The sequence below is a fragment of the Alternaria infectoria genome, assembly GCF_024043175.1.
Source record: "Alternaria infectoria strain BMP 0036 chromosome Unknown scaffold_8, whole genome shotgun sequence".
In the NCBI taxonomy this organism is placed as follows: Eukaryota; Fungi; Ascomycota; class Dothideomycetes; order Pleosporales; family Pleosporaceae; genus Alternaria; species Alternaria infectoria.
The window spans coordinates 1,056,383-1,073,726 of NW_026250697.1; the positions used below are offsets into that span (position 1 = coordinate 1,056,383).

General features: G+C 53.7%; 6 protein-coding genes across 6 annotated transcripts; 3 read left to right on the forward strand and 3 right to left on the reverse strand.

Moving 5' to 3' along the window:
• Positions 1 to 34: 34 nt before the first annotated feature.
• On the forward strand, positions 35 to 1,258 carry J4E92_005778 (uncharacterized protein; the record flags this gene model as incomplete). The annotated part of the gene is made up of 2 exons (XM_051497156.1): positions 35 to 434; positions 489 to 1,258. 2 exons carry the CDS (start codon positions 35 to 37, stop codon positions 1,256 to 1,258), a joined length of 1,170 nt encoding a protein of 389 aa, XP_051352816.1.
• Positions 1,259 to 9,116: 7,858 nt separating this feature from the next.
• On the reverse strand, positions 9,117 to 10,040 carry J4E92_005779 (uncharacterized protein; the record flags this gene model as incomplete). The annotated part of the gene is made up of 1 exon (XM_051497157.1): positions 9,117 to 10,040. One exon carries the CDS (start codon positions 10,038 to 10,040, stop codon positions 9,117 to 9,119), a length of 924 nt encoding a protein of 307 aa, XP_051352817.1.
• A 332-nt stretch (positions 10,041 to 10,372) lies between these two features.
• J4E92_005780 (uncharacterized protein) lies at positions 10,373 to 10,915 on the reverse strand (the record flags this gene model as incomplete). The annotated part of the gene is made up of 1 exon (XM_051497158.1): positions 10,373 to 10,915. The coding sequence occupies one exon, from the start codon at positions 10,913 to 10,915 to the stop codon at positions 10,373 to 10,375; it is 543 nt and encodes a 180-aa protein (XP_051352818.1).
• A 362-nt stretch (positions 10,916 to 11,277) lies between these two features.
• Positions 11,278 to 12,547, reverse strand: J4E92_005781 (uncharacterized protein; the record flags this gene model as incomplete). The annotated part of the gene is made up of 2 exons (XM_051497159.1): positions 11,278 to 11,502; positions 11,555 to 12,547. 2 exons carry the CDS (start codon positions 12,545 to 12,547, stop codon positions 11,278 to 11,280), a joined length of 1,218 nt encoding a protein of 405 aa, XP_051352819.1.
• Positions 12,548 to 14,842: 2,295 nt separating this feature from the next.
• Positions 14,843 to 15,751, forward strand: J4E92_005782 (uncharacterized protein; the record flags this gene model as incomplete). Its single annotated transcript, XM_051497160.1, has 1 exon — positions 14,843 to 15,751. One exon carries the CDS (start codon positions 14,843 to 14,845, stop codon positions 15,749 to 15,751), a length of 909 nt encoding a protein of 302 aa, XP_051352820.1.
• Positions 15,752 to 16,124: 373 nt separating this feature from the next.
• Positions 16,125 to 17,250, forward strand: J4E92_005783 (uncharacterized protein; the record flags this gene model as incomplete). Its single annotated transcript, XM_051497161.1, has 2 exons — positions 16,125 to 16,210; positions 16,287 to 17,250. The coding sequence occupies 2 exons, from the start codon at positions 16,125 to 16,127 to the stop codon at positions 17,248 to 17,250; spliced, it is 1,050 nt and encodes a 349-aa protein (XP_051352821.1).
• Positions 17,251 to 17,344: the final 94 nt, after the last annotated feature.

Here is a 17,344-nt window from a genome sequence, read left to right on the forward strand (position 1 = left end):
GACACCCATAACACCTTCCGGCCGCCGTCAAACTATGCGCTCTCGCACACTCGAAACGGACCCCGAACCGCAGGACGCAATGGCAGACCATCCAGGGGTTCCTGTATTCTTCGAAGATGGCAGATACCGCAGCGTCCGCACTCACGTTCAGGAGAGGGCGGACAGGGATCTGTATCGCGTCGACCGCATCGTCAACCGCCTGTTTCTCGAATTCAGCGACGCGACGAACCGCTTGTCGGTCATGTATGAGGTTGCCGACGAGAGCGGAAGTTCACTTTGCATAGGAGTGCGCAATATCGAAGGCCATCCAGGCGAGGTATCAGTACTGGAGAACCAATCCTTTTCCCTCAAGGCAAGACATGCCTACCTGTCACACAACAAGTGTGTCCTTGTTCTGGAGGCATTTGCCCCGACAGTGGCTTTCTTCACCGAAGGTTTGTGTCCGCCATTACATCCAGCGCGATCCAAACTAAGGCTAACCTCTTCAGGTCTTACCCCCTCGATGGAAGTACACGAAGCCCATATCGATCACGTCGAGCCCGACCAAGAGGTAGAGGTCGCCTACTGGCAGGAGGAAGGCTCGGGACCGGCTATGCTCAGACTACCCGTCGCCGCTTGGCACTCTATGTTCAGGATCACACCGACCGACGAACACAACCTCTGTCGCCCCGAGAATCCCGCCCGATTGAACGGTACCGGAACGTACCTTGACCCCACAGCGGCTCAGTACGGTCGTGACCAGGGGCTCAGGGACGCAGGTGTCTATCATACCCTTAGCCCGGAATCCAAGACACTATCCTTCACGAGCCTCGGCTACCATTACTACGAATGCCAATCGGAGGAGGAGAAGGATGTTGGACGTACACCCATTCGCGCTCTAGAAATGGAGGCATACATTCGAACAATGGACAACGCTATACACAAGGTCGTCGAGGATGTCGGTGGCCGCGCAGAGCTCTTCGACATGTCGCCTACAAACTTTGAAGCCATATTGGAGTCAATGGCCGCTCAAGCTCGGTCAGACCTTCTCGATGTTGCTGAAGAGTTATATTTCCTTGACTATATCCCGCCTGTAGGCACAGAAGAGGGAGGCTCTGGAGATACCAACAGGTATCAGGCGGTGGCTGATCGATGCATGGGCGCAGGCCACAGAGAGTTCCTGCGAGCCTTGAGAGATCGAGTTCCTCGTTCGTGGAAGTGTGAGGACGACTTCTCAGTTTGTGTTGACGTGGTCGAAGGCAAGGACAGCGAAGGATGACGGCCTGCAGCCGCAGCCGGTGAAATGGCTCAGTCGAAATATGTGAGGGCATAACAATGATCCCAATTTCCTGAAACCTGCATCTTTTCATGCAATAGTCTCAATCGTGATGTCTTTTAATCGCAATCGTCGAGCCTCTCTCCGCTGTGTTGAGGTTTGGTGAAGTCGCCTTAGCGTGGTACTAACGCCACATCGGTCAATTTCGCCCCACCAAGATGTCGTGAGATCGCAACTTCCAGACATCATGTATGAATTGCACAGTCCTGTATCGGCAGGGCTTGTCGCGCAATGCAGGCCGATGCATCTAGAAAATGACACTCTCGTGGAGTATCGCAGCTGCAAGGGGACATTAAGCCCTCGCCCGACCCCAGCGGTTCGAAGTCAGCAAGTCCTTCGAACGGCCTGCCTTCTCGTGATGTACACAGCATGCTCCTCTTCATCTATCGCCAGCTGCCGATATTACTATAGTTTCCAGGGGCGTCATCGAATATAGCTGCTCGACTGCCTCACGTTTTGTCTATAGCATGCGGCACGTCTTCTGTGCCCCTGGTGGTGCCAACAACCTTAAGAGTCTTCTCGCTGCCGTTCTGCAAGACTCTTCGTGCCGCATGCTTACTATGTCTCTGTCGAGAATCTCTGATACTAGATCTAGAATACCCCAAATCGCTCATGTGCTATTAAGCTATGGTATTAGGCGGCACGGCACGTGCATAGTAATGCAGCCAGTCGCGCTCAATTAGCCCCCGCGAGCAAAAAAACAAGAAACCCGACTTGATGTCGAGCATGCGCGGATTCGAACGCGGGAGCAAAGAGTTCGGTACCCCCAATTGGGGGCACCTACATCTCTCCTAGATTCACGAGTTAGTGGAATAACGACGAATATTTGCAAATATATAGCCAGCGAGGCCGGGAGAGGCATGTTCAACATAATTCGCTGACACGAATTCGTGGAGTCCCGTTTACGGGCGCTTCCAGGAACAAAAATGAGGTGAACCGCAATGCCCGCAAAGCCAGTGCCACGCGGTGAAAACATTCTTCTGCGCCCAACAGAAACCGCGGAGCCGAGGTGAAGGTGCGGGCAAAAAGCGAGCCCTTTGACTTATTGTTTGCCTCTGGGAAGAGTCGAACGCGGGAGCAAAAAAAAACAAGATATGGATACGAAAACAGCAAAAGGTTCGGTGCCCGCGGCACCTACATCCTTTCCTATGACCACTAGTTAGTGAAATAACGACGATTTACTTTCTTTATATATCCAACGGACCTTGGTTGGTTTGTGTGCCTTGGAAATTTTGGATTTGCGGCTTCACTGGGCGATTGGGCGGGCGCAGGACATCGCGCTCCTTCACCCAGCAACGTCTAATGCGAGTCGATTGTTCGACTTTCGTTCTCCATCAACCGACGAGAAGGTCGTGTTACTGGTGTTGGCTAGTCATCTTCCAACCCCTGACTGAGCGTAGGATAACACATTCAAGGGCATTTGCGAGGCTTGTACATAGCCCCATTCGTTTGTGCAATATGTACGAACAAGAGACTGATCAGTACTTATGATCGTGTGCTTTTCGTGGGTTCCTTTGACTTCATGCAGATGGCATGTGATCGGCTGCAATCTCTGGACTTTGCAGTGCCATCCACGAGCTTCTGCACCATCAACGGCACGACTATGCGAATAGTACTCAATGACACCGCCGAGCGACATGCGTCATAGTGCAGCTTGTATAGCATGGCCGCAGACATGCGTCCATCCTCAATGAATGAACCCAGACTCTGGGGTAAACAGCAGCCAACGAGACTGGTGCTGCCAGATAATGACATCAGAACTCTGTGCTGGAAAGGAAGCAGATTGAACAGGAGATCATGATCACACGTGCATATCTCAAGCGTGACGTGCTCTAGTGACCGCAGCCTTCTCGACTAAGCGGCACATGCGGTCGGTGCAATCTTTGCTTGCGGGCTGAGTGCAGCCTTGTCAACGTGTTACGGATGTCGACTTGGCCAGCCACGATTATTGATGCGTTGCGGTCATCATCCAGTCTCAGACAAGGGATAGCCTTTAGCAAGCGCACTGAGACGTCCCCCGATGTAGACTTTGTTATGATTCCAGCTGTGCTGCAGTACCAAGCGTCCCTGTGACTAGCGAGATCAGGAGGCATAGGCGCTGTGCGCAGTCGGCCGATTTGATGTTCGCAACTTGAGGCGAGGGTGTTGGGGCCTCAGCTCTATGTCCGCAACTTCATTGACGACTCCGCCACCACCCCCGCGACCAACACCACGACGCAAACCACATCACCCCGAAACGACGAAATGAGCATCCGAATAACTTGCGGCGACGTCGTGATAAGTCTTGCAAAATCCAGGATAGCGGAAATTGCACCTGAGGGCGCTCTGCCGACGAAGGGCATGCGGTGCGAAGCAACTTTCCCGTCTGCGCTCCAGCGCTCACGCGAGGGAAGCACCGATACATGAACCGCCTTTCATCGCAGCACTGTAAGTTCATCTCCTCCTGGGTGTATTACTTGTTGCCTCCTGCGGAGGTGGCGGATCGAGAGAGAACCGTTCAGTCGCGGCTTTGACGCCTCCGAGTCGGCGGCGGGGTAGATCTCAACAGACCCATCGTGCTGCTTGACAACTGACATCTTCCTTCTTTAGAGGCAGCGACAGAGATGGGCCGCATGAACTCAGTCTGCCACTCCAGGCCATCGCCGGCCTGCCGCTGCGGCTGGTTCACGTCTGCATCATCTCCGCGGCACCGCACCCCCAACACCGAACACACTCGCGCCAACACCACGAACACGAGGAACGACTCGACGCACATCGCTCTCCGATAGGCGGTCTTGACGGCTGTCGCTCTGTCGGCAAGCGGCTATGCATACGCACACAACGGCAGGCGACGGTAGCGGCGGCCATGGGGAATGCTGCGACCGCCGCGACTGGCACATTCAAACAGTTCACAAACTCTTTATCCTTGCGAAGTAGTGTGGTACCCCAGGAGGTCTCGATCTTGGTTGTTGTCGCAGTGCGCAGCGTAAAGCCGCTGGCTCCCAAGACGGACAAAGGAGGCAACAGACTACAGTTTCTGCGACATAGCGACTGGAGCGACAGCAGGCAAAGAGAACCCTCTTCCCTTAGAACCAACAGGTCGCCGAGGACTGAGACTGTTTCGCATTGGAAGCCGTCACGCCGTGACCGCCGGCTTGCGTCCGCGGCTGAGCTCTCCGCAGAGAAGGACAGAACCGTAAGTACCCTTGCGACAGCTGAGGTGGCGATCGGTCCGGATATGCCGAGATGTGGAACACCATGCTCAAGGCGACTGCATGTTTGCTCAAGCTGGCCTCAACATGGTACGGAGTTCTGTGCCCGCCTCACCCAGCGGCGTTATCTTGAGTACACACTGACAGGTAGCCAGGTACCTCCTCCGCTGACGACCGCATCACAACGTTGTCTCCTTCGCAGGCATACAACTTTGAACGCGCCGCCATTCGCATACGAACGAACGTCGATCGCTTGCCTCAGCCGCCTCTCACGCATACAAGGAGCATTCCAGACACGTCTCTGGCGTACGAATATGCAAGGTTACAACAAAACATGACAGACTCGGCAGCAGTCAAGAGCGTCGTGCGGAACCCACGTTGCGAATGGGAAAGCTTTTGGTGCGATTTGGCGGGTGGACGCATAACAGATGATCATCCGTAAGGTTCAGCTGGCCGGTCTTCAATGGCAATGGCAGGTGGACACGATAGGTAGTCTTGGAGGGAAGCACTGAAGAGGCCTCATCTCATTGCCGTGTCAGACGGGGGCAAGACCATAAGACGGCGATCAGACGGGATACGATGCACACCTGGCCAAACTTGGATGCGGTACCGTCATGGCGGCCATGGGATTAGCCCTGCTGTAGGCTCCTTGCAGCAGCGCAACCGGCTGCGAAGACGGGCCTGAGGCGGCACAGTGTCGGCGACTGGTCGAATGTGTCGCAGTCTTCATCCGGGATGGAATTTTCTCGGAACGCTCCTCACGCCCTGCGACCAAACCGCTCTCAACTCCAAGCTCTTCCTCAAACGCAGTCTGGGTCTTTTATGCCGGATAAAGAGACAGCGGTTGCTCGCCTGATAGCCTGCGAGACGCGAAACGTGATGATGATGATGAATGCATCATCTGGCAAACGATCTGACAAGCAAGCCTGAGTCGCTGCAAAGAGTCTGAGGCATACCGAAGACTAGACAGGAACAGAAAAAAGAGATGGAAAGATGTGACTGATGGGCGTGGACGTTGAAGAAAATGAGGGTCGTCGAGAAAGAGGTGGAACGCTGTGACTGATGGCCATGGACGTTGAGGAAAGCGAGGATCCTTGAGAAAGAGATGGAAGGAGGTTTGACGCGCATGTGGCAATGTCGGAAGCTGCCCCGGTGGGGCCTGCCGTCTTCATCCGCCGCGGCGAGCGCTGCGGACGAACACGAAAAGGAACCAAGGAGCAATACTTACAGCTCCCAGCTCGATGCAATGACCAGATGCCCTGGCATCGTCGGGCAGTATGCAGAGATGTCTTTGTTATCTCAAGACAGAGTATGACGTCGCTGACGTGCGACTTCTCAAAGCCTCCTCAGGTACAGGCTGCGGCGCCATGGCCATCTTGGTTGTCTGGCACCAGTCATCGCTATCGTGCGTTGAAACACCATCCTATGGTATTTGGCACATATTGTTCGACTACAAGTCAACGCGCCAGTAGCACGACCAACTCGTCACAAGAGTAGTTCGGTATATTCGCTGTCGTATCACTCGAGACTTGCAGGAATCTCGTTCACAGCCAGGCCACATTACCATGTCTGCTACCTCGTTGGCGACGGCGAGACGCTCTACACTCTGTGCACTGCACGCAATACTCACGAGCCCCAAATGCCTCTGCGGCGGGAACTCCGTACATGGCGATGCGAGTGGCCTCCAAGATGCCAACCGGGGATATTAGGGCGACACCATCAAACCTGGGGCATCTACACCTGACTCGCTGTCGATCGTTATTCGCAAGGGTGCGTGAACCCAGTCTCAGAGCCAGTACGCGTATGTGCTACGCCTTCTCTGATAGCACGATGGAGCTCGATTGACTTGGACCATAGTCGTCGACCGAGTCACCGGAAGCGCCAATTGTTAGTCCAAGCCGCTGAAGTCGACGACCGCCTGGGGTACAGCTCGTATTTCGTTGAGGTTTCTCGTCGTGGACTGCGTCTTTGTCCGCATTCCTAGAGCGCGATGGCGACGATGTCTCTCAAACGCCTGGGCTGAGGAGTAAAATCGGGTGCGGAGAGCGAGCCATGATGGATCAAGGAAACCGTTGTCGTCGAGCTCACTTCAAACACATCGACCTACTATCGGCAGGACCCTCTCCTCCCTTGAACTTCTCGATGTCACTCACACCACTCAACACTTCCAAAGAGATGCATAGGCCCGTATCTCCTAGACTGAAGCGCGCAGAAGCTTGACTTTTGCATTGTGCGACGATGCTTGACAGTTCTAGAACGGCTACGTGTCGCCTGCAGTGGAAATGGGGGGTGTGGGCAACGAAGAGACGGACGAGGTAGGAGAGGCACGAAATCGAACGATCTATCACCCATCTCCCGGCTTTCAATTCGACCGCAAGCGGTAGATATTGAAGAGGCACAGAGAGGGAGACGTCGGCCTCGAAGCCGTGAGCCTGTAGCAAGAAGATGGTGTCTGAGGATTGCATGTCAGCAATGACGTTGCATAGGACACCGTCGTCTGTTCCAAGCAGATTTCGGAGCAAGACATGCCGCTGGTCGGACTGCCGAACACATGTTTTGCGGGAGTTTGAACCTGCCTCCGTACTCCCTTGTCAAGCATCTCTTCGGAGATGGACCGGAGAGCAGTACGCACCACCATGTGCGTCGGCCAGCTGCCGCCGTCTGTCAACTCAACCACACAGGCCGGGACGCACGCCACTAACCTCTTTCCATCCTGGTTCACATACGCGTATGTATTCCGTGTCCATATTGTATGAGGAGAAGCTGACGCAACTTAGGTAGCCGAACTGGGTGGGAAACGAAGAGAGATTGTAAGATATAAGATGGACGTTGGAGCGGTGGCGATACGAGATGGGGAGGAAGGTAAGAGACCGTTGAGAGACATGATTGACTCAGTGCTGACCCGGAGGTAGGTGGACGTTGCGGTATCGTTGCGGAGACAAGGTGATGGGTGTGCGAGCCTGGCGGCTCACAATGCTTCGTGGGAAGTCCGGCTGCGCGGTGGATGTAGCGAGCGGCAATCGATTGTTTGCCGAATTCTCCCAGTCCGATGCACTGTGCCCAAAGTTTCCAGCGCCCGGTATGCGTTCTAACTTCAGACAGGTATGCTAATCGTCGTGTAGGAGGCCGCGAGTGAGGCGGGGTAGGAGCCGCAGGATGCTCGCCGGCGGAGGATCAAGGAGCCGCGCCATCGTCGCCGGACAACGCACGTCGACAGCGCAAGGCCATCCGAGGGAAGCTCGACGAGCTCGAGGGCCTCTTCGGTATCTTGTTGGTCTCTCTCGCGATGGTGGACGGGGCGGTTCATGGCGTGGATTCGGCGGCTTCGGTCAAGCTCTCGGTCGTGTCCTATGCTACGGCGGCACGTTAGGGGCGAGCGGAGCTGCTCTGCCGTAAGAGGAGGAATGTGTCATCACCAGAAGCCAGTCCGAGACTATAGCCTCGATGTGGTGGGGTGATTGGGTTGGGGTAGTCTGCGGGCTTGAGGAAGGGGCAGAGAATTGAAGCAACCAACTTCATTTGGTCCGTGCGCTGGAGATGCCTTCCCCGAGCAGCCCAGCAGCACCACCACCGCCCTCACAGAGCTGCATGAGGCACCCCCAAAGCTGCGTCTTATCCATACGACCTTCCTCAGCTTCATCAGATGCGCGTCATCAGGGTAGAGACGATCTGTTCGCCAGTCGCAGATTGGGAAACCTCCGCAGGGCAAAAGAAAACCCGGGGCCGACGACATCCCTAGCAGCGGTGACAGGACTTCGCGAGCGCCTACGACAGGCATGCATAGTCAACAGCATCTCGCCAGACACGTCTGACATCTCCCAATACAGCGTGGCGCCTTCTCCGTCTATGCGCATCGCCGTGGCACAGAGGCTAGGAGCGGCTGCTACAGCTGACGGCAACCCTGGATCTCGCGACCGGAGCGGAACGAATCACAACAATAGCCCCTGAGCCTCCGGATCTGTGTGGTACTCGAAGATCCTCGGCAAGGTGACATCGGCGGCATCTTGTAAGCGGATCGAGTACTCGCGGCGAACAACGGAGGTGCCCGTGAACGACGGCCGTCCAAGGAACAAATGCCTTCGTGTTGCACACCCACGATACCGGTCGTACACGAGACGATCGTGCAAATTATACTTCTCAGACTCATAGGTACTCGACATTCGACATCACCGATGACGAGAACGCCATTAATCCACAAGGCATGGTTCTGGGGCCGAGGGAGAGCTCGAGCCGATGAGCCGCACAGTCTCGCAGAAGCTCGGTAAGAGCCGAAATCACGCTCTATCGAACGTCGCGTAGCCCGCCGGCTCAGAACTAGTATATGAATACTCGGCAGGAAAGGTTCCGGCGAGTATGTGCGTCGTAATGTCTTACGATAAACATCCTGTATCGGGGAATGACGCCGAGTCTGAAGATCTGCCCCTGTTGTTCCTTTACATACCGGTAGGCAGCTAATCGAATGCATCCAGCTGTTGCAGAGCTGGCGTTCATAGAGCAGGTATAAAGAAGTTGGTAACGGGTGTTGGTCTATTCCAACGCTACAACCTATGGAGATCAGATCAACTCCGGTGAGTCTCACTCGCCATCCTTTGGAGAAGTCTTCCACGTGTTTACCTAGGTATGTACTCCATTCCCATGCCCACATCCCAAACCTCTTCCAGAGGCAACCCTTTGTTCTCCGCCACATCTTGTTCCGTGATCTTCCCATCGTTTAGTGCTTCTCGTAACTCCTTGAGTGCCGCGTCATCTGTCAAGTTCTGCTTTAGCTCCTCGAAGGTTTTTCCACGTTCCTTCCAAAGGTCTTCTAGTGTGTCCGTCTCTTTGATCTCGCCTACTGCTCGATCATAAATCAATTTGCACTGATCGTTGGCTTGCTTCCAATATTCTTCTTTGGACTGTTCTGGTCGCCAGTGTTCAACAATCTCGGTGTTTCTCTTCCACATCTTCCTGGCTAGGTGAAGGGTATGCTCAAGCTCCTTGGACCGGTTGTAAGGCATAATCCCCCCAAAGTCGATGAGTGTTACGGTCGGGAATGCGTCGTCATCTTTGTTGCTTAGCATGACGTTGCCGCCTCCTTTCAAGTCAATATGGCAGTACCCGTGCTTTTTGAGGTGCCTTTGGACGCGGACGAGTTCGGCAAAGACGTGAAAGATGACACAAGGTGGCAGCCCGTGTACTTTGTATGTCGCGTGTTTTCTTAGCAGATGATGAATACTGCGCCCAGGAATGTGTTCAAGAGCATGCCAGATGGGAGTATCCATGCCAGGGTAGCCACGTACAGCGGCGATTAGATGATCTCTATCGCCTTCCATTCCTTTAAGCTCATCGAGTAAGCTTTTCTTGACCGATGTAACCTTCTCGCCTGAATTGAATTTGAGAGCTACGCATGACGCCAGGGTTTTCGGGCTAGAATGATGTACAGCGAGAACGGCATAACCTTCGTTACCTGATCCCAGATGCCTGAGAGCAATGAATTCCTTTTTTGCGCTCTTTGGAAATCTAAACTCGCGAACGCGATCTGCGTCTGACGCCATTGATAAGGTATTCTACATTACTACAATGGACGCGCATGGGGAATATATAGATCAGCATGGAGCAAACTAGCATGCTTTACTAGTCATCTGGGTATCCAGCAATCACATTGTAGGCTACACAATCACGCAAATGGGCAGCAGTAACGACCTTGCGGCACATCAGCCCACACGATTGATAGTGTCCTAACGTTCATGGCAAGCTTGAGGTATACCGCGCTCGGGTTTCAGACTTCCATTACTATCTATACATGCCGATGTCTTCTGCAGCCGCCACTAATATACAGACTTCCGTCGACAATGACGTCTATGTCGCCGTCCTCCACCGCCTCCCCCTACTCCTCATCCCCAACCACTGCATCCCAAAGCGCCTCTCTGACGTCCGCCGACCTCCCCTTGTCGTACAGCTCCTTCGCCGAGCAGTCCGCCAGATTCCTCCACCTCCTCTTGAGGTCTTTCCACGACAGTTGTCCCTGTGGGTCGTAACCCGCGACGAACGAGTACAATCTGTCTCCATCCCTCAAACTCCTTGCCTTGCTATCCATGAGCTTATCGCCCTTCTTGGTGGTGCGGAACTCGTCTAGGATGCGTGATTCGCCATTTGTGAGATATTGAAGCAGATTCATGATCTGCTTGACAACGGCTTGCTCGTCCCAGACAGCGACATCCTCGAGGTGCACAATCTGTACTTGAGGCAACTCCTGCTCCATTGTAGGTGATAGGAGGATGTTGGTTGCGCTGAGATCTGCGTGGCAGATGTTGTTCGGTTCGAGGTCCATGTTGTGTGTGTTGATGAGGTCCGCGAAGATCTTGCAGACGAGGAAGGGTGGGAGGCCGTCGGGAAAGAGAGCGTCCTTGAGGCATTGGAGGCATGTCATTATATGAGCTTGATGTGGGTATCGGTTTCGACAATGGAGACGATTTGGGTAATGGTATCGAGGAAAGAGATGATGTTGACTCGATAGTAAGGTACGGAAAGGTCAAAAGTCTGTTTGCAAGAAACGCGATGGCCTGTGAGTGTGTGTGTGTGCCGGCTAGTCTTTGATAGGCGAGCTTTACGCGGTGACTGCGCGGCTCATTTAAACTCACGGAAAGTTTCATCAGTGAACGTGGAAAATTTGACGAATCAGGGACTCAGGATACATAGAAGAGACAGACATGAAAGAAGTAAGGGCATGCATTTACTACACTACATCGATTATAGAAGTCACTATTGACGGAGTTGAACACTCAAGTATACTCAAGCCTTCTTGTCCTTTGACGAGATCACGCCAGTCAGCTGGATAGCGTCGTCCACCAAGTTGTTGAGCTGATCAAATTCGCCCGCGAGCCACCTATCTAGCAAAACCTGGTCTTCACTAACAAATGTAGGGCGCTCTGCCGGCAGAACCTTAGTGCATTCTTTGAGATCGTTGATATTGTTGACGCCAAGAAGAGACAAGCGTGTGTAGGCTTTAGCGTAGTCCTGTATCAATATGTTAGCTAGGTCCTTTTCTCGGGTATTTGGCGAGTCATACCGCATTCCATTGAGGCTGAGCAGTACCTCGAACGCTAAACTGCGCCCAAGAAGCGCTCGTCCTCGAGTCCTTGCTCAAGTTGATGTCACTTTGGAACTTGATGATACGAACAGGTGTGTTAGGGTTTGTCGTCTGTGGGTAGAAGGCCATGTCCCAGACACCGGGAGTAGAGTCTTGTGGGTCGCCATCGCGGCTAGTGTCGACGAAGTGTTGCTGCGATGTAGTGTGCGCTCCGACCAACGCGACTAGATCGTGTGCGTCGATGGTCTTGTCTTGGAAAAGCTTGATGAGCTTATCCGCGGAGTCCTTTTCTCCAGGGAGAAGACCAGTAGGCCCAGCTTTGCTATTGTCCTTACGCCCAATGAACGTTCTGACCCTGGGTCCAAGTGGACATACAACAGTGGCGACGTTGGCACCAAACTGGATGATGTCCGCCATGCTCATTCCGTATTGGTTGTATTTGGTGTACCACTTCTTCGTTTGGTCGGCAATCGCAGAAAGACCGTTGTTATCTGTGCGTGACATCTCGTCGCTGAGGAGGATACTGCCGTCTGCACCGCCATAACTGCTGCTCTTAGACCATACGCCTGCGTCATGGAAGCCCAGACGAACAGCTTGTCGAGCAAACTTGCTGCAACGACCGGAAGTACCGTTGAACTTGGCCGTCATCTCGTACGCGAGCCACTTCCAATGACAGCACATGTCGGCTTTGCAGGCGGCACTGCCGATGTTGCCAGCAGGAATGGAGTTATCAATGGTAGCAGACTCCGCAGACTTCTGGTCGAGGATGATCGCTTTGATGTCTTTGCCGATGGCAGTGAGCTTGGAGTCTGCGAGTGTCTTCAGGTCGCCGATGAGCTCTTTTGATGCTTGTCGCTTTTCACGGGCAGCGAGATAGCGCATCTCTGCCATGGTATCGCCCATCCCTGGGTGAGCTTCCGTGAGGGGCATGCATGCCAGGAGAGCATAGCTGAAGTAAGAGAGGGCTTTCATCTTGCTTGATGATGATGATGCAACAATTATGGAGTGACAAAGTGGATAACTTGATGTGAGTGAAATGATCGTGCGTGGATTCGGACTCTTATAGACTTCCTCTGAGTAACCCTCAGAAGTACATTTCGCTTCAGTGATACTTTAGATTGAGACATGATTGCCTACGACCGACCAGAATGCCGGTATTAGGGTGCAGATGGATACGGCCGCTGTTTACCCTGCATGTACAGTCATACCATATGGCATTCACCTCGCTGATCACAAGCTCCTGACCCCGTCTTCATCGTATTATATCCGGGTGTAAAGTCGAAAGACCATCTGGAAGGCCGAGATTCCAGAAAGGAAAGAGCTGACAGCCAAGAGGTAAGATCGGAGGCTAGATGATTGGTTAAGACCGAGCACGGTGGTGAGAAAGATGTGCCTGGCTACCGGGTACGCGAACACGGGAGGCGAAGATTGGTTTGGAATGCTGCCGTAATACGTGAAGTATATTGCACGTGCAGCTGAACGCAGAGCTGGAATCATCTCGTGTAGTATTCAGGCTACGCAGGGGCTGAGACTAATACTTATTCTCGCGGATACTTCTGTGAAACACGTATCAATTACACAGTATCAAAGGGCGTCAGCTTCGGGAAACTGCTGTCTTGTGTAGATCGCAGTACGCTCTTACTACTCAACAGCTTTCATGCTTTTGTCAATAACGGTGAACACACGGGATATTACACGGCGGCCGAAAGGACCGGCAAGTCCAGACGCAGGCAATATACCGAGGTCGTATAGGGAACAGTCGAATGGTCTCCAGGTAATACGACTATTCTTAGAAGCTGCCAGTGTGTCGGTCCCAGGTTGCAGGCTGTAGATCCTGCGACCGCAATATCAACCCGTCGATGGTGGAACCGAGATACATTAGTGCTTCAGCCTCACAATCAAAGTAGATCTGGGCATATGCTCCCAGGACCACAGGCGACCGTATTCGACGCACCGCGAACGGCACTACAGAGTAGAACGAGAAGAGGCGTCGAGCGAGAACGGATTTTAGAGCGACCAGGTAGTGATGCGTGTGGCAGACAACTGCAGTGAACCGGTAAGCTGCAGGCCAGGGCGCCGCCGCCAGGCGAGTAACATTTAGCCGGATAACACACAGTACCCAACAGCCTCTTCTTCGTACCGAGCCATGGTTCGATGCCAATGCAAGAGGCTGCCTTTGCATGTGCGTCTTGTTTAGCATACCAAACACGTGGTTTGCTGTGCCTCCTGCCAGAGATGTAATGTCGATCGTTCATCATGCGTGATGAAAGCCGAGATCACGAACTTCTTCCTACGCATATATCGCATGCGGTTGTACAGAATGACTAGCCGAGGGTATAGGATGCTGATCAGCCGGTACTTGTGACGGTACTGGGCTACTTCAAGCAATGGATAACACTCGACGTGATCGACCGCGAGGCTGGATGGGCGAGGTTGGATGGAGCCGGCGTGCGCTGGCGCATACGTTGGGGAACGATGCCGTAAAAGGTCACACTGTCTAAATAGAGGACCTCAGCTTGTGCGTTCCTCCATTTTGCAGCTGTGGTCGTCGCGGTGTGGACTGCTCATGGCACGAAGGAAAGCCCGTCATCCGCCAGTGGACCTCGGAGGTTGAGGCTGAGAAGGCAGATCCGCGCGCTGTGGGCTGCCGAAGAAGTCCGGGTGAACACAAATGATGCGCGCACACCAGCAGGACGACTGTAACGCATTGAGGGTTGTAGAGGCCGCCGTCGTCGCCGTCGCGAAAGCTGGCGCTGCTGGGTCAGAAGGGGATGAAGGAGATGATGTGGGGCCGGGCCGAAATCGCGCCATCCGGACTCGGCCTAGACGGGATCTAATTCAATCCCTACTAGAGAGCCATCTCTCTTCACAGCCACCAACTTCCAACACCACAACGCCGCACAGTCGCATTGCGCCCAATAGCAAATCTCCGCGACGATCCAAAGGATTGAAAGGATGGGCACAGTCGCAATTTCCTTCGTCTTCGATTCCGACGGTGTTGGAAAGTAACACAGGCGCCGCAATGCTGCGGACCGCGATCGGTTCTCATGGCGCAGCTGCGCTCAGCCCTTAGAACAAGACGAGCTCTTTCTCCCGTATCTCAGGCTCTCCGTCGCTTCATTCATGCGTGTTGTTGATCTCATTAGCTTTTCGCCAGACCAGACAGCGCCCTCGGTCTCCTTAGCAGCGCTTTAGTCGTCGAGTGCATCCCGACGCTCATTCTCACCTTTTCTAATTCTAGTTTGTTATACAACCGCCCCCGCGACGATGCTACCGAGCAAACTGCGACGCCTGTCTAGCCTGTTCTCGAACACGAAGACCTCCTTCCAGGTCCTATCGGATCTCCATTTAGACTACGAATCGCAATACCTCACGTTCCACGTACCCGTCGCGGCGCCCTTCCTGATACTTGCTGGAAACATTGGCAGACTTATAGACTACGAGCTGTATCTGTGGTTTCTGATGCGACGGTGTGGTCTTCATGAGAAGGTATTTCTGGTTCTCGGTCCTCTGGAGTTCCACGGCATTAGCTGGATGGACGGCTTACAATTGGCGCACAAGATGGAGAGAGAGCCTTCGCTAAAGGGGAAACTGGAGATACTATACGAGACGGGAAGCGACGTGCCGGGTACGAATATTACGCTGCTTGGTTGCACGCTATGGAGTAACATACCGGAATCGGATGCACCTGCTGTGCTGCGGAAGATGCCCGAGTTCAACAGGGATACCGGCATAGAGATGTGGGACGTCGCCAAGCACAACTGGGAGCATAAAAGGGACTTGAGGTGGCTCTTGGATGCAGTCAACAGCCCCAATCCATCACCGAGTGGCGCATTAGCACTAAAATGTTCCGGAACGTCAAAGAGTGAGCGACAGATCGTCGTTGTCACGTCCTTCGCGCCAGATCTACCTGGTTGTTTGGACTCCTGGCACGTAGATGCGCCTTGGGCATCAGCATACGGGACCAATCTGCTACATGGCCCTCATTTTCACAATGTGAAGATGTGGATCTCGGGTACGACAGGCCGGACATGTGAGCTCAAGCGAGGCGACACAAGGATCGTGAGCAACCAGCGGGGCCGAGAGGGCGAACATGCAACTGGTCTTCTGAAAGCAGGCATGTCCGATACGCAGAAGACCGGCCTATTCGACGTCATGCGGGTGGTCAAGATTTAAAAATCCTTCAAGTTATACAGCCGACGGCAGGATTCGCCTCAATATTAACCAAGCCGCTAACAGCAACTCGTTGTGCACCCAAGCCTGAATGCGAGGTACGACGCGAAAATGCGAGCCCCACATATGTACGCTGACCAATCCGGCGACACGCCCTTCGACATTGCGCCGACATGTGGTCACACTTTTGCATCGTCATGCTTGCGGCGTAGCACATGCAACGTAGCAAGTAAGGAGACCCATCCTGATAGTAACTTATAGATGCCCTATAACTAGCAGGATCATCGCCAGAGTGTCCTGCAACGATTGCAGAATCGTTTTCGATTTCGAGACCCACGATGTCTTCTTCCACCGAGACCGTAACTCTAACGGCATCATGTCTCTGTGGCGCTCACAACTACAGTACTACCTTTCCTACATCCGCTCTTCCCTTACCAGGGCATGTGTGCCACTGCACGACCTGTCGGCACCTGTGCGGCTCGCTCCACACCTCGCTCACATCATGGCCTGAGCCTCGCGCCAACGTCGACATTTCCAGCCTCAAGACGTTCAGCTGCTGGGAGCGCTTCGACCTCTTGTTCTGCCCTACCTGCTCAAGCCCGGTTTTCTGTGCCTTCAAAGATCCGGCCAGGAATCTGGGAGTGGTCACTGGTGCGCTCGGTAACGTAGATATTGGAGGTCGCCAGTTGATCAAGTTCGGTGGGCAGGGTTTCGTGGCCGACACGGAGGATGGAGGTGCAAGTCCCTGGCTCTGTGCTCTCAATGGCGAAGGAGAGGATCTGAAGCGTTATGAAAGTGTGGTAGCCGGTCGTGGCCCTGGAGCGAAGGAGTTACCTGCAGACTGGCCACAATTCTCCACTCTTCCCGAACTCAAAGCGAAAGAGGAAGAAAGTGTACCGATACGCTGCAAATGTGGCGGGGTAGATCTGGTCCTCCAGCGTGGCGATTACAAGCACATGGCCGAGGATGAGCTTCCCTCCAATGTCGAACCCGTGAGCCGAAAGCTCAAAGCCGGCTTCTGTGGATGCGACAGCTGCAGATTACAGAGTGGGGTTGACATCTTTAACTGGACGTACGCAGAGACGAAGTACATCACATTCGGAAAGGATAGCAGCAAAGATTTCCCCAAAGACATGTACGCCCTCAACGAACTCATCGACGCGAAAGACCCCGCTGTGGGGACGCTGAAGTACTACAACTCTTCACCCGATGTCTATCGCCACTTCTGCGGCACCTGTTCCGCAGTGGTCTTCTACACTACTGGCAAACGGCCGCAGATCTTCGACATCGCTATCGGTCTACTGGAGTCCAAGGATGGAGCTCGAGTTGAGAACATGCTGTATTGGCCTTTTGGAATTACGTTCAGTTTCCAGGAAGATGGTGATAGTGGATGGCGAGAGAGCGCATATGAGAGGCTGAGAAGTAAGGCGGAGGAGTGGCGCATTGCGAGGGGATGCCCGAAGAATTGGAAGAGCAGTGCTGAGTACCAAGACATCAAATGATATGGAGTGTCACAGCTTCCGAATTCATGGTCAAAGACAGTCAAGCTTCGTCCCAAACTTAGCTCATCGTATTCACCAGAAAAATTTCTTTCAC